Here is a 24713-nt window from a genome sequence, read left to right as displayed (position 1 = left end):
ATTATAATGCTAAGATAGTTTTAACAGTTGTGCCAATTTTGAAATAAACTCATTAGAGCCATATATTTTATTTCATTTAATGTGGCTTTGAATATAGTATAGGTCAGGCATAGGGAGTCTTTTGTTGGCTAATTCTATCTATGTGTTAGAAATTTCTCTGTGAAGATATGTTTTCAGCTGCAATTTTAAAAAAAAAATGTTTTCAAGACAGGGTTTCTCTCTGTGTATGTAGCCTTGGCTGTCCTGGAAATCAGTTGTAGACCAGACTAGCCTCAAACTCAAGAGACCCACCTGCCTCTGCCTTCTGAGTACTGGTATTAAAGACATGTACCCGACTACAGCTGCAATACTTTTAAAGAGTCTAAGCTAAAGGAATAAAAAAAAAATCTTTTTTTCATTCCCTATACATGTGAGCATGTTCATTGCAGTGTATGTAATAGCCTCTGGCATTAACTCCTTACAGTTGTTTTATTCTCTTAAATATATTTTTCAAGTAGAAGAAACTGAGGCTTTAAGAAAAAGTTTTTGCTGTATGATTCATACTTATGAAGTCCTTAACATACTCATATGAAGTAGCTATGTCCTATCTAGTGGTGAAGAAGCAGGCCTGGAATCAGTTCTTGTAGGTTAAAGCACAACAGAATTAAAAAATGGTAGATTGTGGGTACTAAAGTCCATGCTTGGATAGTTAGATATAAGATTCTAGCATGTTTTCTTGGAGTCTACAAAGTAATAATTAAATTCCTGTGAAGGCAACTTACTTTATTCCATATACTTTTTTATATAAAAAGGAAGGGTTCTTTTGGTAGGGTAGGGAGTCATTGATCAGTGCTTTTGCCTTGTTCAAACAATGCAAGCAAAAGTTCAGATTACTGTGTCTCCTGGTAAGAATTTTAAGAGAAGAATCCAATACTTCTTCAGAAATCTTGGGGTTCTGATTAGAATGTGGGCTCCTAATACTGGGGAAGCCTGGTATCAGGCATCGCTGGATGTGGCGGGAATCAAGTTACGATATCAGAACTCTTGGGGTGAAGTCAGAATTAGAAACAGATGGTGTAGGTATATTCAACTCTTAAAATTATTTGGAGGTTTCCAAGAACCTTAGTATAATCTGAGGTTTCTCAGAATGCTTATTATATAACATAATCCAGAGACAAGAGGATTGAAGCATAGGTTTTGTAGCTTTTCATGAGGAGAAAAGGGAGTCCTGTAATTGCCTAAGGTGCTTTTTATGAATCTTAACACACAGTGGGGTGATTATTCTAGAGGAATAGTTCTTTGGAACTTTTGAAAATTTGACATACTACTTGTTACTGAGGTGTTTGTTTGTTTGTTTGTTTATTTATTTATGTTTAATGTAATATAGGGAGACATTAGAAGTGATTTTATACTCATGAAAGAATTACTCAGACTTAGGGGTGGAAACCTACATGGATTTGAGCTTTTGAATTTCTATAATACTGCTCAGTACAGAAAGATCCCCAGTGTAAAGCAGCTTAGTTCAAGATAGACTGCCATGTCATAGCCTTTACTGCCTTTTGTGTAGCAAGGTAGTTGAGCCTTTGGACAGTTTCAATTCCTGTTAGGTAGAATCCCTTAAAACTCCCTTGCACATTTAACTAAGAGTGCCAGTAATACTGGTGAGATGCTTGGCAGATGGGAAAATGTTTCATTCTGGGTGGCTGTCACTGTATCCTAAGATTTCAAAGTAACTGTGTGCTTTGAATTTACAATTTTGTGGGCAAGAAAGAACTTGTTTAGGATTTCATCAGGTAGCATATCTGTAGTTAGAACATCTTACTCACATGTCTTTGTATAAATTATTGCTTCTCTCTGCTCCTATACTGTCATTTCCTATGATCTCTTTAGTTTAGGCTTATAGTATGTTTCAGAATAGTCAGACTTCTCACATGGTGGCTGACCTCCTCTTGACAAGGTTTCCAAACAGTAGCAAGGGGGGAAGTGTTGAGTTTCATAAGACTTGAATTTACTTGTAGTCACTTCTGTCATATCAGCTGCCCAGGGTGGTCACAGAGTCAGGGAGTGAGAAGGGAGAACTCTTAGTGGGAACAACCACAGAGCAATTAAGCAGAAAAGGAAAACTATTTTGACAAATGCTTAACTGACTTCAACGGATAATTTACTCATCTAATGAATGATTCAAGAGAGGCTGATCACCAGCCTGGAAGAAGAAAAAGGACAGAAGTAAAAAGAAGAATGGAAAAGGTTTTCAAGGAGAAGAGTGAATTGTGCTTTATAACTCTCTTCCTTGCCTCTGCCCTAAACTGGTTCTGCTATTTTTTCTTGAGGCTTTGTCTGGCACATCTACACACTTGGACTTTGATATTATATGTGGGCTTTTCCCTGATTTGATCTCTGCCTAGTCCTTACAGTCTTCCCTGGCTCATCCTTTGGTCCCCAGCTGCCTCCTTTTGCTCTGTGTAAGAAATCCATTGCTGTCTTGTTCTCTGAAAACCTAATACCTATAGAGGATCACATGCTTTCCTCTTAATTTCTGGGAAAGTTGGTGTCTTAGTCAGGGTTTCTATTCCTGCACAAACATCATGACCAAGAAGCAAGTGGGGGAGGAAAGGGTTTATTCAGTTTACACTTCCACATTGCTCTTCATCACCAAAGGAAGTCAGGGCTGGAACTCAAGCAGGTCAGCAGGAGCTGATGCAGAGGCCATGGAAGGATGTTACTGGCTTGCTTCCCCTGGCTTGCTTAGCTTGCTCTCTTATAGAACCCAGGACTACCAGTCCAGGGATGGCACCACCCACAATGGACCCTCCCCCCCCCCCTTGATCACTAATTGAGAAAAAGACTTATAGCTGGGTCTCATGGAGGCATTTCCTCAAGGGAGGCTCCTTTCTCTGTGATAACTCCAGCTTGTGTCAAGTTGACACACAAAACCAGCCAGTACAGTGGGTTCATCTTATCATATTTCTACTAATATTTCTAGAACCTTTATGATGAATGGTGCCAGCTTATTCTATTTTTTTCTTTGTTTGTTTTTTTGTTTTTTCGAGACAGGGTTTCTCTGTATAGCCCTGGCTGACCTGGAACTCACTTTGTAGACCAGGCTGGCCTCGAATTCAGAAATCTGCCTGCCTCTGCCTCCTGAGAGCTGGGATTAAAGGCGTGTGCCACCACATCCGGCGACAGCTTATTCTTAAATTTCAAGAGGAAAATACTTTTACTGTTGGATCTTATGTGTACATATACTTTAATATTAAATTAAAATATTTTGATTATATTTTTATGCATCCATAGTTATAATAGTTTTTTATTTAATTTCGCACTAATGTTTAAAAATTATGTCTGCTAGTAAAAATTTATAGCACCAATATCTTTACATTAAGAACATCAAATTTATTGTTATAAGAGAATATATTTTGAAACACTTCAAATAGTGTAGTTGAAAGTGAGAGTAGGTTCATATGCCTCCATTCCCCACACTATTTTGGGGAGTAGGGTGGGGTGGGAGATTGCTTTTGAGACAGGGTTTCTCTTCATAGTCTTGGCCTTCCTGGAACTTACTCTGTAGACAAGGTTAGCCTGGAACTCCCAGAGATCTAACTGCCTCTGCTTCTTGTAGTGCTGGGGTTAAAGGTGTATACTCCTACACCCAGCTTTCCCATACTGTTCTTTTTACATAACTGTTTTTAAAGACTATAAAACAATTTCTTTCCAAGTGGAGGCACAGAAGCATATGGTAAGGTATCTTTTAAAAACATAAGTGAAGCCAAGTGATGTGGTACATTGGCATCTGTGATACATGCCTGTAGTCCCAGCTACTCAGGAAGTTGATGTAGGAGAATAAGCTGAGGGGTTCCAGACTAATCTAGACAGCACAGCGAGATACTATCTACAAACAAAAAACAAAGGGCCAACAAAAAAATCAGAAAGGCCTTCCTAGTGTGTTGGCTTAAGCCTATAATTTGGGTACTTTGGAGGATGAGTCAAGAGGATTGAGAATTTGGGGCCGGCATGGACTAAGAAAGATCCAGAAAAGTAGCATGTTTTAGACCTACTGCTTAGTGCTAGTCTGTGCCTTCAAACACCATGTGAACTTGAATTCCAGCTGTCTTTTAGCAAATTAATGAAAATACATAACTTCTTTGTGCCTCTTTTCCAAATCTTTAAGACAAGCTGAATATAATTCATTCTTCTGGGTGCTGTAAGGGTTAAATGAAGTGATAGTCATGAAAGTTACAATAGCTCCTAGCATAATAACAGTGTGTATAGAAATATTAGCTAGATATACATGAACTTTATTTAAAAAAAAAAGAATATTGTTTGGGGTGCTAAAACTTTAGAATGTCGCAAGTTTAAGATTGTGTGTGTGTGTGTGTGTGTGTGTGTGTGTGTGTGTGTGTGTTGGTAGGTAGGCTCTGTCTTCCCCTGTTGCAGCAGTGTTTTCCTGTGGTAGTTTGGTGATTCTAAGTACTTCTCAACCCCATACTCTTTCTCCTGCTGCAGTGAAGTGCTGTTACTGATAGTGTAGTAGAATGCAGGTGATGGGAAGCAGGAACATCATCTGAAAATTAGGCTTAGAAAATTATACTATATTAGCATTTATTCTTTGGTTAAACCTCTTGTTTCCCTTAGATTAACAATTGTAAATGAAGAAAATATCTAATAAAAAAATTTTGAAAAAAAAAGAAATGGACATAATCATAAACAGGTAAAAAACAATAATCTCTCTTTTAAAGAAAGATTTATTTATGTTTATTTAGTGTTTTTTTGCCTAAATGCTGGTCACCACATATGCCTAGTGTTCTTGGAAGCCATAATAGAGTGTTGGATCTCCTAGAACTGGTTATGAGTTGCCATGTGGACGCTGGGAACCTAATTCATGTCCTTTGAAGAGCAGCATGTGCTCTTGCCGGTTGACCTGTTTCTCCAGTCCTTGTTTAAGCTTTTTAAGAAAATTAAGTAGAAACAACTGGAAATTTTTTATATGAGGGAGGACGATGCAAGTGCTTTCCCCCCTAGTTATAGCCCACTCGTAGAATTTTATGATTTTAAAGGGTATGTTAATCATTACCTACTCTCCATTTTACATTGAAGCTAGAAAGAGTCAGGATGGTCTCACTCTTGTCTCTGATAATGATGGAGAGCCAGTGCTAGAATCTGGGCATCCTGTTCTTAGCTTTTTTTTTTTTTTTGAGTTTTTTGAGACAGGGTTTCCCTGTGTAGCCTTGGCTATCCTGGAACTAGCCTTGGCTGTCCTGGGACAGACCATATTGGCCTCCAACTTAGAGATCCATCTGCTTCTGCTTCTGGAGTGCTGGGATTAAAGGCATGTGACACTGCCACCCAGCACCTTTCTGAATTCTAAGGAAAAAGTTTCTTCTAGTTCAAAGGCCTGAGTCTGATTCATGGTACAGGCTGGAGCACTTATGTTCATTTGCCTTTCCCGATGTGTATTACTGCTTATAGCCTCTTGAGCATGGTTACCTCAGGAGAACAGCAAGATTCTTCATTCCAGGACATGTGAACTGTTCTATTTGAGCTTGAGTCTGAGGTGAGAATAGGGACAGAGAAAGATTTTGTGGCTGAAGAGGCAGAGTGAAAGGGGCTTCCCAGTGCCCTCCTCCCATTCAGAGTGTTATCTAAGGGCTGGGAGGACAGCTTGGGGCTAGGCCTAGGAGAATACAAACAAAATGGAGTGTTTTGTTGAAGGGATGGGTGGATTAGCATGCTACAGTTTGATGAAGCTTTATAATCTGAGTGATACATAAGAATCTGCTTTTCAGAGGTCACATGAGCCTGCTATGCAGTGAGGTGTAAGCATATAAGAAATACACTCCATGGCTCTTTTGCCTTGAAACCACCTTGAAGTGTAATTATAGGAATATTAAAGAGTTCTTGTAAGTTCTCAGTTTTAACTCTTTGAATGTTCACAACACTCCAGTCTTCTCACTTTTCTTGGACATTAGCTTAAAAATCCCTTGGTCTAGTATTTTTATATTTTTTCTGAATAGACTCTGGTTATGTGGTGTGTGCATGTGCACATGCTCCAGCTTCTTTTCATAGAAGAGCCTGAAAAAAGTTCCGCTTCTGTGGGAAATGTATACATCTTATGGTTACACTTCTGAAGCTCACCTATCTGTAAACTGAAGCTACCTTTCATAATAAGGTCTCATGTGAAGTAAACTTTCATATTATAACTTGTTCTATTCTTAAAATGATTGAGAGTTAAATTTATATTATTACATATGAGACTTTTGGGTAATTGAATAAGGAAATGACAAACCTTTTTTTGAAATGAATTACTAGGAATTGAACATAGGGACTCCCAACATGTTAGGCAAATGTCCTGTCACTGAGTCATAATAGTCCAACAACAAAAAAATGGAATCAACATTTTTTAAAAGTTTCCATACCTACATTTGCCTGGTTCAGCTGTAATTCTTTCTTTCTTTCTTTTTTTTTATAGTTTTTTTTTAAAGATATTTTCTTTATGTTATCCCTTTTCCTTTTTTCCCCTCCAAAAACCCCCTATCCCATTCCCCCCTCTTCCTGCTCACCAACCCACCCACTCCCGCTTCCCTGTTCTGGCATTCTCCTACACTTGGGCATCCAGCCCTCACAGGACCAAGGGCCTCTCCTCCCATTGATATCTGACAAGGCCACCCTCTGCTACATATGCGACTGGAGCCATGAGTCCCTCCATGTGTACTCTTTGGTTGGTGGTTTAGTCCCTGGGAGCTCTGGGGGTACTGGTTGGTTCATATTGTTGTTCCTCCTATGGGGCTGCAAACTCAGCATCATCAAGAATTTTGTGCATTTCACTTATTGTATTAGAAAATGCCTTTAGAAAACTAGGATTAGTTTTTTAACTGTGAATTTACTTTAGGTTATACCTCTAACTAAATAAAGGAAGATTTACCATTTATAGTTGTGTATTATTACCTGAATGGCAAAAATATGTGATTAAAATATACTTAAAGAGAAAAAAACCCCACCAAATGTTTTTAATGGGAAACTAGTTTATTAACCTGTTGACTTCAAAAGAGAGTAAGTAATAAAAGAAACACATGTATGTATGTTTAATTTATGGCTAGGCTATTTGAATTAGTCAGTTAGGACACACCACACTGCAGACATGCATTTAAATTCTTAATACAGCTTTAGGTAGACAGTCATCTGTGTTAGTATTCATTAAGCACCTGTGCAGCCGTGGGATTTATAATGGAATCACAAACTATGATTAGAAATTGGAGTGGGGGGATGGGAAATAACATGATCCAAATGCTATGTTGTATTTTTCTTTTTATTAGTGTGCAGGTCCAACAAAAGCCCCTGGGTCTGTTTGACTTGTTCAAGTGTCCACTGTGGAAGGTATGTGACATGTTTATTATTCCTTACCTACTTGCTTAAAAATTTTGCCAAAAATTTTATATTAAAGTGTATTTAATACCTTTTCTTAATCATAGAATGCCATACTTTTGTTAGTCTTACTTCTGTTAATCAAAGCATACCTTTCTTTGTAGTTTGAATACTTGCCTGATACAATAAGGGAAACTCTAGGGGAAATCCTTTTATGCTGCTATGTAGAATTAAAATCTGGTGATTAAGACAACCTACTAGGGGGCTGGTGAGATGGCACCCGACTGCTCTTCCAAAGGTCCAGAGTTCAAATCCCAGCAACCACATGGTGGCTCATAACCATCCGTAACAAGATCTGACTCCCTCTTCTGNAAATCCCAGCAACCACATGGTGGCTCATAACCATCCGTAACAAGATCTGACTCCCTCTTCTGGAGTGTCTGAAGACAGCTACAGTGTTCTTACATATAATAAATAAATAAATCTTAAAAAAAAAAAAAAAGACAACCTACTAATAGTATTTGATTGGGAAAATGAAACAAGAAAACTTTTAAATCTTGAAACAAAAGTTTAGCAACTGACCGTTTAAAAAAAATCATTTTAGTAGTGGATTTAAGTCCACTTCAGAGTAGTATAGTTGAATCCTGTGCTTTCATTACTTCAGCAGTATCAGTGTAAATTGATCTTGTCTCACTTGCTGTCTGTCCTGTCTTCTTCCTTTACTAACTTGAGTAAAAAAAAAAAAGTAAATATTTATAGATAATGGAATTACCTTTAAACATCTCTGTGTAGTTATTTATTCCTGTCTGAGATAATACCAAATATTTCATTATTCAATTAAAATAATTGTGCCTTCTGAATCTGGGGATGTGGCTCAGTAGGTAGAATACTTCACTGGCATGCATAAAGCCCTGGGTTCTGTTCACAGCACTTCACAAAACTTAGTGTGATAGTTGTGCTTGTGTTGCCAGCTTTCAGGAGGTAGAGACAGGAGAACTGGAAGTTTAAAGTCATCCTTGGTTATGATCAGCCTTGGTTACACGAGACCCTGCCTCAAATCCAAATTGAACTGAAACAACAAATGTTTTGCTTTACATGTAGATTTAGTAACTCCTGATTCAGACTTCAGCAGTTCTTTCCAAGTTTTGGCTTCAAACTGCCATTACTTAGATTTGTCATAACTAGTTCTAACACCAACTCAAGGATAGTTAGAAATCTACTGTGAGAGTTGAGCATGACGTTCTCACACCCTGAACTCTTAACATGCAGGAGGATAGCTGTTAGTTCAAGGCCAGCCTGTATGAGTTCTAGGACAGCCTGGACTAAAGAATGGGTTCTCTCAAAAACTATAGCAAACAAAACCCAATCAAAAAGGGGAGGAAGAGATGATCTACTTTGAATTTCTTTTTTTTTTTCTTTTCTTTTTTTGGTTTTTCAAGACAGGGTTTCTCCATATGGCCCTGGCTGTCCTGGATCTCACTTTGTAGACCAGGCTGGCCTCGAACTCAGAAATCCGCCTGCCTCTGCCTCCCAAGTGCTGGGATTAAAGGCATGTGTCACCACGCCCGGCTTGAATTTCTTTTAATAGTCACATATTGGCTAAATTTAAGGGATTTAAGCCTATAATGTATTTTTTGGAATATTTTCCCGTTGTTACTTTAAATTCTCACTACATGAAGAAAGCATTTTTGTTGTTCAGTTTCCTTGAGTTTTGCACATTAAGTTTTGGAATTGAATATCTGTCCCATGCAAACTTAAGAGTACTTCTGGGAAATGCCGTGTATCTTAATTATGGCTGCTATTGTTCCAAAATCTCTAGGATCTAGGGAGCCTGAAAATATTCTGTACAGAAAATTTTTTAAAAAGACAAGTAGAAGTACTTAAAAATCTGAACTGAAGAGTTAGATGCCTCTCCTAGCTTTGAGAGATGAGACTGATAATGCAGTCAGGGGTATGTGGTTCCTCCAGATGTCACAGAGTGCTTCATATCTAAATGTCAAAGGTCATATGCCACTGGAAAGGCCAGGACAGTTTTGAGGAGAAGGAAAAACAAAACAAAACAACAAAACTGGGGGAGAGGAATGTTTCTGACAAATAGGAAGCAACAAACAATTCTCTGGGCTTTGGGAAAGTAAGTTGAAATTTTCTAGACACTGAAGGTTGATTCTTTGTAATCAAGGGTAAGACATTTAGCAGACTTTCAGAGAACTATGATTAGGTAAATTAAACAGATAATAGAGAGAAGCATGATTTTGATTTTGGTATTATGTAATTCTAGTGGCTGTTGCCAAAAATACTGATTTTTTTTCAGTAACTTGAGACTATTTGTCTACAGGGAACTCTTAAATGAATATTTTTTCAATTTAGTGTTTCAAAAAATGGTATATCAACAGATCTGAGTAAGATTTACTTATTTATTATATGTGTGTACACTGTTGCTGACTTCAGACACTCTGGAAGAGGGCATCAGATTCGTTATGGATGGTTGTGAGCCACCATGTGGTTGCTGGGATTTGAACTCAGGACCTTTGGAAGAGCAGTCGGTGCTCTTAACCGCTGAGCCATCATTCTACTGTTTTTACAACACCATCCTACATAGTTTTTAAATTTTTGGGGTTGCTATTGGGATCTGTGGCATACATGGTAAGCAAGCTCCTTGTGTAACAGTTAAATTAGTTAAAATAGTTAAAATTGTGCAAAGTTAAAAAATCTAAAACTGAGAGAAATACTTCTTTTTATGTAAGCTAGCTTTATACTGTTAACCTTTGACTAGTGTGTTTAGGTATTAGCTGAAACATTGCTAATGTTACTCATCAAAATTACACTTTTATTACTGATCTTTATAGAGATTTAATTTTACTTCTTTTATCAAAATTTCAGGTTAATATATTGGACTTTACCATGACATTTCCTTACACAAGTTCCATTATCCTTTGTTCTCAGCCACACATGAACAATTTAAATATAGAGGACATTTGGAAACTACAGTATTATAGCTGAAGATCTTGGTGTGTACTATATAAAGATGATCAGTTTCCAAAGCTCTAAGATGGTTATGCTATTCATTATTGCTGTTGTAAAGGCACTCTACATGCTGTATGCTAAAACGACAGAAGATGAAGGTAGTTGCTGAGCATAAGTAGGTTAGTTTACCTTTTCAGTTAAACTGCAAGGGCTTCCTAACAACACATTGTATAAGTAGTGAGTGCTTCATGTGCCCACTTTCTAAGCAATTGGTTTGTTATTTGGACTCTGAATAAATAGTAGTTAAATGTATGGGGGAAGATGGTAATGAAATAACCATTCATACTTGTCTTAGATTATATAGTTGAATTGCCCAACAGTGTGATACATGTACTCTAACCTCAGTTCACAGGTGAGAAAACAGTACAGAAATTTTAATAACTCATTGTGCTCATACAACTAGTATGTGTATTTGAAAGGCTAGTTTTAAGCACATACCCTTGTTATTTTATTTTAAACTCAGTCTACTTTGGGAGACAGAGGATCCTTGGTTTTAAAATTCATGGGGGAAAGGTATAAGAAAAAAAGGATTGAATTCTGAATTGAGGTTAAGGGTGTAAGTTTTTCTGGGATGTGGAGGCTGGACTTGAGCTGAGCGCATACTGCCATTCCTCCGTCTCCAAGGTAAGTGCAGCTTCTTGATTAACTACTGTATCTTGAGATGAAACTTCCTGCTTTAAGTCTGTTATTTTGATGCCAGTGAACTGGCAATTGTTTCTTTACCAGTTGAGTTTTTTAAGTAATTCCTACCTTTTGCAGACTAGTTGTTGTAAAGGAACTGGGATGTTTTTGTGTCCTAAGGAGTTTTTTATAGAGGCCAGGGACAACATTCTGTAGTCTTTAGGTAAAGTGTAGATAAATGAGGGTGCATAGATACTTATTTTGGTTTCAGTTTCCCTGTGATAATAAAATGATTTATTAGGGCTTGCAAGATGGCTTAGCAGGTAAAAGCACTTGCCACCAAGTCTGATCCTTCTGGTTTGACCTGTTAGGTAGGGAGGGAGCCTACTCCCATGGATCATCTTATGGCTTCTGCATATGTACCATGTCATGGACAGCCACTCACTCCCAAATAAATAAGTGTTATAAGGCTTGGTCTATTAAACTTGAGTTGGAAAGTTATAAAATTGGTAGGAATATAACCAATCACTGGCTATGTTTACATGGACAAATTGCAGTTTTTCTAACTCAAGTTGATTTGTGTTTTGTTTGGATTGTTTTACACAAATGCATTTCCATGTGTGTTGGTGATGAGGCATTCAGAGGAAAAATCTGAAGCCATATCCAGGAGACCACAGATTGCCATACTTTTTCTGTCTGACTTTCACATTGTAGGTATAACTTCAGCGGATGGCACTGGGGAAGGAGGTTGATTAATTCAGTGTACAGACTTTTTATTTACTTATTTTAAAATAGCAACTCAAGCTGGGAATTAGAAATTTGTGAAAACCCTTAAATGAAAGACAATATAGGGAAAACATCAGCATAGAAGATAGTGTAAATAGCACTGAAACGGATTTGGGTAGATAATACCTTTCCTTGCTTGGTCCTAATCTAGGCGTAACTAAAATTTGACTGTAGTATTGAGTTGAAAATTTGAGTATACTTTAAGTATTTAGCTTAATATATCACCAGGTGATTAACTTTTTTTTCAAGAGTTCTTTCTCATTTTAATTTGGTTAACAATTTCATCATCTTTGACTACTTTCAAAAGCAATATTTAAATTAAAATATTTTCACTTGGCTTTGTAAGGTATGTGAATGGCCATGCAAAAAAACATTATGAAGATGCACAGATACCCTTACTCAACCATAAGAGATCAGAAAAACAGGAGAAAGCTCAGCATACAGTGTGTATGGATTGCAGTAGCTACAGCACATACTGGTAAGTTCATGTTTTCTCGAAATGGTATTGTTTTTACAAATGTGTTCTTACAAGTTAAGCTTCTTTGTTTGAAAGATTGTTTTGATAATCTTCCCTATCTCTTTTCTACTTCCTGAGAGGTAAATGTCAAGAATTTAGTGTTTACAACTCAGCATTTCAGACTCCTCCTGATCCCTATGAAGTATATTAGGCTTTAAGAGGAAGTTGGAGATAGCCATGCCAGGTGGTGTATGCTGGTATTCCTTGCCACTATGCAGGCTAAGTGAGATTCTGAGTTAGAGGTCATCCTGAGCTACAAAAAAGAATAGGTTGTGAACCTTGTGGCTCCTTGTAATATAATGTATGTGTCTATGTCATATATATGGTAGTAAAGTCCTGTCTATTTTGTGACTGTTTAGGAGCAAATTATTTAGGCTGCAAGCAGTGTTCAACAATTTGTTACCCATGTGGTATATGCAGAGATGTTTATAGTTTTAACTTTTGAGTGAAGCAAATTTCTTTCTCATCATAAATTATGATGAATAATTTTTCAGTTTTACTTTCAATTCTAAGGGCTGCTGACATTGAGGGGGGCGTTTAGAAGACCCTTTAGAGTTGTGTATTTGCTCAACAGTCCTTGAATTTTACATGAAGACAATACTGAGCAGGAGTGGGCATTTGATTTGCTTTTGGTAAGGGGTTTGAGACAGAGTTTGCTGTTCGGCCTAGGCTGGCTCCTACCTCAGTCTCCCAAACACTGCGCATGTGTTGCCTTGCCTGTTTCCAGGCATCCCTGAGAACCACACTTTCTGTTGAAGGGTGTGCTAGTCCTTTCCCACACTGTCAGTGGGAAGATGTCCAGCCAAGGGAAGAAAATTAAACCAGTGCTTTTTCAGGTCTTTTAATGTTTTACAGGTTTAGCATAGTTGACATTTAACTATTGAATAAATCTGTAAAAGGTTTAAGTCATTCAAACACCTACTCTTTCAGTGATTAGACCTGGAAAAGATAGAAGGGAGAGAAACTTAGAGGCAGGTGAAGATTTTAGTAAAAATTAGTGTTTTCTGGGATGTTCACACACAGGGCAGTGCTCACTACTGTTGCTTGCTGCTGTGGAGTAGTACTTTTCATAAGAGCTAAGCATTAGCTCAGTTGGCTGCTGTTACTTGAACCCTGGCCTTAAATAAACCTCTACCCCCACTCATATCCTAGCCCTCCATTAATCCCTGCCCCATTAATTCAGGAATGGTACAGCTTCTTGTTTTATAGAATCATGTGTTCTGTGTTTATAACTACTTTTGCTTTAGAGACAGCAGAAATTCAGGTCATTCTTGAATGTCTTTATCTCCCTATCATAGTCATAGGTCATGCCATTCTGTGTGGTGCAGGTGCTGACAGCATTCATTCTTGATTTCAGTTAGTGCGCAAAGGATGTTCAAAGGAAGCTTTGTAAATATAGTTAAATCTGTATGCTATAACAAATTATTGTTGCTCTTCTTGCTGTTGGTAAAATTCTAAGGGAATGGTAAGTCTTTGAGGAAATCTTAAGGATCAGCTTAATGGAAAGAAATTATTTTCATAGGGTGCTATAAGAACATCTGTTAGATATTTTAGTGGCTTTGCAGTTTTGTTAACTAGACATTGGAATTTAATTTCCTTTACATTGCTATAGTGTACTAAGGTTAGTAGACATAATTACATGGACAAGTTGATTTAGGAAATCTTAGCATATACCCGGGAGTGGCAGAAGCTTCTTGGCCAATTGCCAGTCTTTTGTGTGCGGTTAAACAGAGCTGCAAGTGTGTGGATACCCAGAGCTTCTGAAATGCAGGAAGGAAGCTGCAGCTGCACGGGTCACACTAGTGCTTCATTTGTGGGCTTGAGAACAGAATGCCAAGGAATCACCCTGCAAAATTATACTGCCATATAAATACCCCAAAGGGGCTGGTGATTGTTGTGAGGTCATGAAGCTTTGGTTAAAATTAGTATTTCTATTATATCTTAACTAATACAGAGAAACAGATTTCTCTGAATTGGGGAATTGTATCATTTCCCAGTGTAGTTTTAAGAATTTCTTTGTACATCAGTTTCTGATGGCTAGACTAATTGATAGGGTACAAAGGAAAAAAATGTTTGTATATTTGATTATTAAGCTGTTTGTATATTTGATTATTAAGCATTTTTACTTCAGCTTTTCTTACACTTCTACCCCGTAGTAGTAGGAATCAAACCCAGTGCCCTGGACATGCTCAGCAAACACTACTAAATTATATCCCAGTCCCTTTTTATTTAATTTTTTAATTTGAGACAAAGTTTTGTTAAAATTTCAGGCTGGCCTTGACCTTACACTATAGGAGCCTAGGATTTTGCCTTGACCTTACTCTACAGGAGCCTAGGATTTGCCTCCCAAATGCTGGAGTTACAGCTGTAAGCCACCACACTCAACTGTGAAGCCCTCCTCACCCCTTTATGGTTTGTGTTATAAGATATTTTGAGGCTTACATTTGGTTTTGCCTATATGTGTTCATGTGTGTGCACATGTGTATGGAGTTCATAATTGTTTGGATATCATTGCTCTGGTACCTTGTGGTTTTTTTTTTTTTTTTTTTTGGGTTTTTTTTTTTTTTTTTTTTTTTTTGGTTTTTCGAGACAGGGTTTCTCTGTGTAGCCCTGGGTGTCCTGGAGCTCATTCTGTAGACCAGGCTGGCCTCGAACTCAGAAATCCGCCTGCCTCTGCCTCCCAAGTGCTGGGATTAAAGGCGTGCGCCACCACGTCCGGCTTTGTGTTTTTGAGACAGGATCTCTTGCTGGGACTTGTAATTTAGGTTACGGCTGGCTAAGTAGAGAGCTCAAGGGATCCTTCTCTCCCTACCTCCCCTGGTCTGGGACTACACACATACCCTAGCTTTCTGCATGGGTATAGGGGATCACACTCAGGTCCTTAGAGTACATAAGTATTTAACCAACTGCGCCATCTCTCCTGTCCTTGCTTACCATTTTTGTCTTTATTTTCTTTTACTGAGAGTCTTGCCCTGCCCTTTCCTTTCTTATGAGTTATCACTGAAAATTTCCTTCTCCTAACTCCCGTTTACGGGGAGTAATCTCTACTAAACTTCTAGCTTCTGGAACACTCATCATTTCTTGCTACATGTCACTCATTTGTAAATCTCCTTGGAGACTACAGAGACCCCTCTTAGATCTTTGTATTTTCCTCCTTGTTTTATGCAGACTTATTATAGGCAGTGCCCTTACCAAGTATGTGGATAGTCCTGGGGTCAATCTCTAGTACTGGGGTGGAAAAGAATTTGTTAGCTACCTTTAAAAAAGGAGAAAAGTTGCACCAAATCTGTATGTCCTTTGATCATCATAGAGGACTGAAGCCACATGACAGAAGGCTAAATTCCTTTCCCTCTGAAGATAGGCATCCTTGTAGGCAGCTCTTCTTAATTCTGAAATAAGCAGAGCCTCCAAAGAGAAAGCATATACTGTAAAAGTTGTGTCCTGGGACAGGCCCGCTCCTTGAGACAATCCAATTAGCATGAAACAGATAAATGAAGATTTCAGTAAATGTGAAGATCTTCCCAGGATTTTCATATAGAAGCTAAGTTTTGGTTTATTGTTTATTAAGTACTGTTTCTCCCTTCCCATCCTGTTCCCTTTCCTACCAAATGGAATTACATGTGGTATATTATTGCAGTTGAAAAGAAGCACAAATTAAAATTAGGAGTTTTGTATAAGTAGACATATAAAGGTAATAGATTAAAAATACTAAACAAATAATTCACTGATATCTGACTTAGTCAACTCTAATCGTTGTAAACAGTAGCTGAATGTAGAAATGAAGAGTTAGGAAAAGAATACTAAAATTACTAGAATACCTTGTTCCCAAAGCATCTTTTCAAACTATTGTGAAATATGCACGCATTCATGTCTAAAAACTGCTTACATTTAAGGTTATTTTTATTACCACTGGCCTGCTTTATCATTTTAAGTTATGATTAAAAATTAAAAACAATAAAAAATTTATCATCAAGTAAACTCCCCTTATTTTTGTGTTTTCAAGAGGGCTTCTCTGTGCAGCCTTGGCTGTCCTGGAACTTGCTCTGTAGACCAGGTAGGCCTCAAACTCAGAGATCCCTCTGCCTCTGCTTCCCGAGTGCTGGGATTAAAGGTGTGCACCACCACTGCCCAGCTTTCTTTCTCTTTCTTTTTTTGTCATCCCTCACTCCCTTTTAAGATGGGTTCTTGCTCTGTAGCCCAGGCTGGCCTCAAACTCATGCTTTTATCCTGAGTGTTGGTATTGATTACTTCTCCCCATTCTGCTTTGTTTTCCTCCTTTTCCATTTTCTTTTCCCATGGACAGGAGCTGGATGGTAGGAGGAATCTTCACTATGTTGCCTAAGCTGGCCTAGTCCTCATGAGTAGCTGGAACCACAAGCATAGACAGTGTTTTAAAGAATGGAAAGCAGAGATTTACTTAAAAATTGTGTTTTGAAGTTTAAAAAGAAACTTTGCAATAGAGGTGACCTCAGATCATGAAAAGCTCCTTTAATGATCCAGTGCTTATCTGCTTTGAACAGAGGAAGGGTATTTTATCTGAGTATACTTTTTTTCATATCCATAATTAGATATTTGAGGCCAAGACATCAGCATTTAATAAAAGAATTAAAATATACATTTGATTTTTAAAGACTTTAAAGATTTTAACTGTAATAAGTTTGAAACATGAAATCAGAATGTCAGCTCACTTTTTCTTCAGTATCTGTCATTTATAATAAAGTGCTTGGTTATACTTGTAAATAAAGAAATGTTACACATATGAATAAAAAGGAAATTAAACTTTTTAAAAAAAGATTTATTTATTATATGTAAGTACATCGTAGCTGTCTTTAAACACTCCAGAAGAGAGAGTCAGATCTTATTACAGATGTTTGTGAGCCACCATGTGGTTGCTGGGATTTGAACTCAGGACCTTCGGAAGAGCAGTTGGTGCTCTTAACTGCTGAGTCATTTCTCCAGCCCAGGAATTTAAAACTTAAGAAAATCTGCTGTCCCTTTTGTGAAGGTACTTTCTGCATCCTATATGTTTATTTTTGTTTTGTTTTTGTTTTTGGTGGTATTATACATGCTTATTAGATGAAAAACTTGCTCCTTCACCATTACTTAATAAAGTAACTTCATTTAGATGATGGTTCCTTCTTGTTTCACAGGAGTGAAGGATAGTTTCATTAGGTATATTTTATTAGTTCATCAAGAATTTAAAGTTAATTAGTAACTTCTATAATGCTATTAACAGAAATGGAGGAAGAAAAGCCAAATGTCTTAGAATGTTAAAGTTAAGAAAGAGGTGGAGGCTTTTCTCAGTTTGGATTGATATATATACTATTCATTATAGTAGCACCAGTGAAATTAAGTGTCAGGAGCGTATTGAAGCTTCATGTGGCTAGTACTAGATAATTTAGCCTCAGTATACCGTGAGTAAATTAATTTTATGAAACTTCAAAAACCTTGAGGCAGAAATCTGATAGAAGCTCGAGAAAGAAGCCAATTCCAAAGTAAAATAATTTTTTGTTAATTAGAATAATTGCAAATAACTGTGCCTTAAGATCAAACCCATTAAGCTATTTTAATAGTTATATACTTAGTAGTAAAGTTAATTTCACTTATTGTTAGCCAACATTAATTACCAAAAGAAACCCCGGATTATTTTATCTTAAAAGCAAATAAGTATTGAAAACAAACCCTAGTTTTAATGAAACTACTAACAATGAAATAAGAAAGAAATTTACACAATATTCTTCCACAAATCCAGCCCTACAAAGGATAGTAGATGGAAAACTCCAACACAAGGAGGGATTGGTAGGATTAATATAATAAAAATGGTCATCATGCTGAAAGCAACCTACAGATTTTATGAAACCCCCATCAAAATTCCAGCTTCATGGAGTTAGAAAGAGAAATTTGTGAATTCACTTGGAATAACAAAAAACCCAGGATAGCGAAAACGATTCTCAACAATAAAAGAACTTCTGGGGGGAATCACCACCCCTGACCTCAAGCCATATTACAGAGCAATGCTGATTAAAAAAAAAAAAAAAAACCCAAAAACTGCATGGTATTAGTACAGAAACTGGCAGGGAGATCAATGAAATAGAATTGAAGACCCAGAAATGAACCATATGGTCACTTGATCTTTGACAGAGGAGCTAAATAAAACCATGCAATGGGAAAAAGACAGCATTTTCAACAAATGGTATTGGTTTAACTGAAGGTCAACATGTACAGGAATGCAAACCGATCCATTCTTATCTCCTTGTACAAAGCTCAAGTCCAAGTGTATCGAGGAACTCCACATAAAATTAGAATCACTGAAACTAATAGAAGAGAAAGCGGGGAAGAGCCTTGCACATGGACACGGGAAAATTTCCTGAACAGAACACCAATGGCATATGCTCTAAGATCAAGAATCAACAGATGGGACCTCATTAAATTGTAAAGCTTTCCTGTAAGGTAAAGGACATTGTCAATAGGATAAAGCAGCAACCAACAGATTGGGAAAAGATCTTTACTAATCCTACTTCCGATAGAGGGCTAATATCCAATATATACAAAGAACTCAAGAAGGTAGACTCCAGAGAACCAAATAACCCTATTAAAAAATGGGGTACAGATCTAAACAAAGAATTCTCAATTGAGGAATACTGAATGGCTGAGAAGCACCTAAAGAAATGTTTAACATCCTTAGTCATCAGGGAAATGCAAATCAAAACAATCCTGAGATTCCACCTCACACCAGTCAGAATGGCTATGTTTGTTTTTTACTAGAGCAAGCAGAATGTGGAATAGCAAGCTTCATTATACATTTTCTAACTCGACTATGTAGTGGTATAAATAACTTGTACTGTTTATGAATATCCTGCCTTCCACTTGATACTTGTTTTTTCAGTATACAACAGTAAGATCATTCAGGTATATTTTTTCTTTATGGTAATACGCATGTAGTACCATACTGGATCACTTTTTGTTTTGTTTTGTTTTGTTTGTTTTTGTTTTTGTTTTTTCCTCTGTGTAACCCTGGCTGTCCTGGAACTTGCTCTGTAGATCAGGATGGCCTTGAACCTTTCAATATACTCTATGTTTAACTAGGATTTTATTAGTTGTTTATTAGGTGAAGTTTAAAACTGCTAAGGTTTTTTGGTTTTTGTTTTTCTTCATTGCTAAGGATTAAACTTCAAATGCTGAGGTACTCTACCACAGAGCCTTAAAATACTTATGTCTAGCTCAAGGATACATACTTGATGCTTGTTTCGTGGATTAGAAACAAAAATACCAGTGGGTTTCTTCCCCCCCACCCCAATTTTCTTATCCAGTGGCTTCAAATGTTACTATGCTTTCTGATTTCCCAAAAGTTTTATTTTTAATTCCTATACATATGTTTGTGTCTGAATGTATGCCACATGCCTGTGGGTGCCTGTGAAGGCCAAAAGAGGACTTTGAATTCCCCTGGAATTGGAGTTACAGGTGGTTTCTGAGCACCCCCCCCCCAACTCCCCATCGTGGATGCTAGGAATTGAACTTGGGTACTCTGAAAAGCTGTCCCTCCAACTCCCCAAATATGCTTTGTAAATTTTTTTAAATGCTCAGTTTACCTACTTTTTCTGTTTTGCCTTCCCCCCCTTCTAAGAAATAAATGAGCCTTTCTCCTTACCTAGAAAGTAGTCAAAATGGAGCTCATATTTACTTGAAGAATCACTAAAAATCACTAAATAAAAGCTTACATAATTATAAATATAATCGTTTAACAGTTAGTCCAGTCATATAGATAGTCTGTGAATGTGAAGAGATAATGAATTCTGAATTTGCTTGCACAACAAAGACTATCTGAATTTTGCCCAGTTTCTCCTATCACAGTTTCTCAATCCAAGTCATAAAAAAGCCAGGAGGAGAGCTTTCTAAGTACCAAAGCCAGAGGAGAGCTTTCTAATGTACCAAAGCCAGAGGAGGCCTTTGTTATTTTACTTTTACACACACACACACACACACACACACACACACACACACACACACACACACATTCCTAAATACATAAATACAACTTGCTCAGTATATATACTACTTCAGGACTGATCACTTGGTATTGAATAACCAATTGGTGCTCCAAGCCTTCTGAATATCTGCTAATTTCTGATGTTACTGTTTGTACCTAATTCAGTTATTTATTTTTTACTAAGAGGCAACTTTTTAATGTTAAAATATATTTTTCAAACATTGTCTTTATTTTATGTGCTTTATTTAAAAATTTTTACACAGTATTTTAAATTTTTCCATAGCAAATTGCAATTATTATTTTTTAAAAAATGATTTATTTACTTTAATCCCAATATCAGCCCCGCTTCTCCCAGTACACCCTCACGCAGCTCTTTCCCCTATTTCACCCCACTACCCACCTCCTTTACCCCACCCCTTCATGGTTTGAACACTTGGGTACTGTTTTATCAAAATGATGTGCAATAATTCATGGAAACAAAGAATGAAAATGTAATTTGTTCTTTAGGGAATGCTTATTGTTCATTGAGGTACCAAGTACCTGAAGTTCAGATTTTCAAAGATAAAGTAGCCTTGTACCTTACTATTTATGCTGAAAGGAGAGATAATTAAACCTCTTCCTGTTGTAGGCATCTTGATTCTAGAAAGAATGGTAGTTCTGGGTTGTGAAGGTTTGCTCTGGATGTTTGTGGGAATGCTTGGAGTTAACCCAGAGAACTTGAAGACTGTCTTAGAGAAGTCCTGATTGACAGTGTGTGTTCAGTAATCATACAGGTGACATTATAAAGTCTCTAGATACATTCGCTTAAATTTTCATTGCTTTGGATGAATCACACAATAATTTTGTGCGTAACTGTTTTCTTAAATTACTTTTCCTTGTCACTTTTATGTTTATCTACTTATTTCATATATGAGACACCTTTTGGATTTGCTCCAGTTGACCAACCCACTTATTACTAGTTGTATGCTTTCAAAGTTTTGTTTTCTCAGAATGTTATTTTTATTTTTTGGTGCCTAATGAACAATGGTTTTATACAAAGCTGCATATTAAGAACAAAATAAAACAAAACCTTAGTCCTAGTCTATAAGTACTTTTTGTTAAAACTGACCTTCTTCCAGGAAAAAGTTGAATGCTAATGCAAAAATCAAAGTTTATCTTGTGCAGTTCCTTATATTATTCACTTACTGACTTACTACCACATAAACTATCAATTTTTAAAACCACTGTAAACATTTTTTCTCAAATCCTCATCATTGTACTGAAAAGATACAGCCTAGGACTGGAAGGTACTCCCAACTCATCAGAATTCTTTGTTAATTAAATATTTACTGTGCATATTTTAGTTTTTCTGTGTGGCTATATATACAGGTTAATTACATTTTCTCTACTTTTCACTTTAGTTTTTCCTCCTCCAAACTCCCCACTAATTTGGGTGGAGAAGCATCACTGTAAGGTGTGAGGCTTAATGCTGCTGGGAAAGAATGGCCACTTTTTGTTTCCTTTTCTGTATATTATGCTCCACTAACAAAAATGTAGCTCACGTAGCAGCTTACTTCATTTTCAAAAGAAGAACTGAAGAGCTTTTAAAGAAAAATGTGAAAAGACCAGTGTTCGTTGTGTACGTGGCTTTAAGGAAAGGCTGTTAAAAACATTCCATTGTGGAATCCAAATCCTCTTGAAGCTCAGCCCGGCACAGTGGCCTGTAGAGCCAGCCTTGTGACTGTGGCAGCAGCCAGACCTCTCAGTGCTTCACTGATGATGCATTTTTCTCAAGCTCTTTATACACACTGATTAGGATTTTCTTTGCAGTTATCGCTGTGACGATTTTGTGGTCAATGACACCAAGCTGGGCCTGGTACAGAAAGTGAGAGAACACTTACAGAACTTGGAAAAGTGAGTAGTGGGTCCTGGAAAGGGGAGGGAACACTCAGAGTCACCAAGTGGTGTTTGTTTGTTGTTGTTTTCTTGTTTTTTTGTTTTTGTTCATTTTTTGGAGAGCTTTGTAACCAGCATATATGAATGCAACTGAAATGTTGATAAACAAAGCCTTGGAATTAGATATCTAAACTCTGCCCATATTTCATTCAATATTTATTGTAAACTATATCCAAGGCCCAAGAGCTTGTTTTAAAATTACTACTACCCACAAAGTTACAAGCTAATTTCAGTTCACTCACAAGGAGAAACTTGGTGGTTCCAAGGAAGCTGCATAACTAGACATTAAGATAATTATAGAAGTATTTGGCATTAGAAATTTTCTGCTGAATTGAAGATCTGTTTTGAAAGACAGATTTCTTTCTGTATTATTTTAAGAGAAGTTAGGTTCAAGTGTCTTGAGTGTGCACTTTGCAAATAAACCACAGCGTAGGACCTCAGGTTTTTCATCTCTTTGGTAAAGAAGTACATAGAACTTGAAATTACAAGGAGCTGTGGATGTGTTGCGACTTGAAAGAAATTGAAGAATTGATGTGAAGACTTGTCTTGCTATAGCCAAATTGCCTAAAACTCCTGAAACTCCTGAAATGGTAAATAGAAACTCACATAGTGTCTTAGTTAGGGTTTTACTGCTACGAACAGACACCGTGACCAAGGCAAGTCTTATAAAAAACAACATTTAATTGGGGCTGGCTTACAGGTTCAGAGGTTCAGTCCATTATCATCAAGGTGGGAACATGACAGCATCCAGGCAGGCATGGTGCAGGCAGAGCTGAGAGTTGAGAGTTCTACATCTTCATCCAAAGGCTGCTAGTGGAAGATTGACTTCCAGGCAACTAGGGTGAGGGTCTTAAGCCCACAGTGACACACCTACTCCAACCAGGTCACACCTATTCCAACAAGGCCACACCTACAAATGGTGCCACTCCCTGGTCCAAGAATATACAAATCACGACACATAGCAATGCCTTTGAAGTTTTGTGGCCCCATAATGACAAGTTGCCTCAAGTGAAATTTGTGTAGCTCATCACAAATCACCTACATTGTCAGGTCCATCTGATTTATTTTGGCAACTGGTTTGGTATATTGAAAGTATTGTGAAAATATGCTATCTACAGTATTTCTTGACATCCTAAGAGTAAATTAGTAGAATATTCCAAAATAATAGAGAGGAAAAATATCTTCTATTCCAACACTATATGGGATCTGTGAACTAAATACTTTTATGCACGTCTCACTGCCTGAATAGATTATAAAACTAGGACTGAGAAAAGGCTGTTAAAAACATTCCATTGTGGAATCCAAATCCACCAATCAGATTATAACACTGAGAAAAGGAAGGACCAGTAGTCTAGGTTCTTGTGTCATCCTTTGGCTGCTTACTTTTTCAAAGTGCTTTTAGTTCCTTCATTGGAGATGAGCCACATAGGGCTATGCCTAGTGAGAGACAGAGGCACTGAGGGCCTCTGAGTCCCTGAGCAGCTAATTTTCAGTTTTAATTAAGTCTAAATGTAAATGGCTAGTGTGGGACTAGAGCAGTGGTTCTCACCCTGACACTGCCACCTTTCACATACCTAAAAAGAAGCTCAGGGAGGCTGTTGAAAAAGACCAAAGGTATTAATCTTTCTGGAAGTCCACAAGCTTGGAAGTTAGCACACATAAGCACAAACTAGAAAAACAAACAGTAATTTTTTGCAGCTTTTAAAAAAATAGCAAAACACTGCAAACAATTCAGATCCATACATACCATTAAGAAATAAGCAGAGGCAACATGGGATTATTGGTGTCATGACCCCAACTATAACATTATTTTGTTGATACTTCATACTGTAATTTTGCTCCTGTTATGAATTATAGTATCTGATATGCAGGATATCTGATATGAGACTCCTGTGAATGGGTTGTTCAACTCCTCAAAGAGTCACAACCCACAGATTGAGAACCACTGGTCTAGCAGATTCTACTATTTTGAGAATAACTGAGAATAAAATATAATAATTTATATTTTAAAAACCCAAATATCTTTTTAACTGTCTGTTTATATTTTAATAGCTCAGCCTTTACAGCTGACAGGCACAGAAAAAGAAAATTATTGGAAAACTCATCACTAAACAGCAAGTTATTAAAAGTAAATGTAAGTAATTAAATTTATTCTTATGTCTAATTGCCATTTGTCACAGCTCTAACAAGTGCTCTTACCTGTTACAAACTTTTATTAAGTGTACCTTGATTTGAAATGTTTCAAAAAAATTTTGCCACTTATAAATGCCCTCCCACTCCTTTTTGGAGGCCATCTATGTAGCCCTGGATATCTTAGAATTCTTTATGTAAACAAGGCTGGCCTCAAACTCAGCAATCTGCCTGCCTCTGCCTCTCCAGTGTACCACCCTGCAAACAGTTTACTATTTTTGTTTGTTTGGTTGGTTGTTGTTGTTTGAGACAGGGTTTCATTATATAGTCCTGGCTAGCCTGGAACTTTCTATATAGATAGACCAGGCTGGCCCT

At 37.2% G+C, this 24713-nt stretch overlaps 1 protein-coding gene across 1 annotated transcript in view; it reads left to right on the top strand.

The window, feature by feature from the left end:
* The window catches only part of Usp3 (ubiquitin specific peptidase 3), a 72219-nt gene that overhangs the window by 18633 nt on the left and 28873 nt on the right, over window positions 1-24713 (top strand). Inside the window, exons 2-5 of the mRNA XM_029543585.1 lie at window positions 7290-7350; window positions 12116-12247; window positions 22083-22166; window positions 24261-24342. Coding sequence (XP_029399445.1) covers window positions 7290-7350; window positions 12116-12247; window positions 22083-22166; window positions 24261-24342 — 359 coding nt within the window. The remainder of the gene's footprint in view (window positions 1-7289; window positions 7351-12115; window positions 12248-22082; window positions 22167-24260; window positions 24343-24713) is intronic.

Source organism: Mus pahari, chromosome 10 (assembly GCF_900095145.1).
Source record: "Mus pahari chromosome 10, PAHARI_EIJ_v1.1, whole genome shotgun sequence".
Taxonomy (NCBI): Eukaryota; Metazoa; Chordata; class Mammalia; order Rodentia; family Muridae; genus Mus; species Mus pahari.
This window is presented reverse-complemented; position numbering and strand designations above follow the sequence as displayed.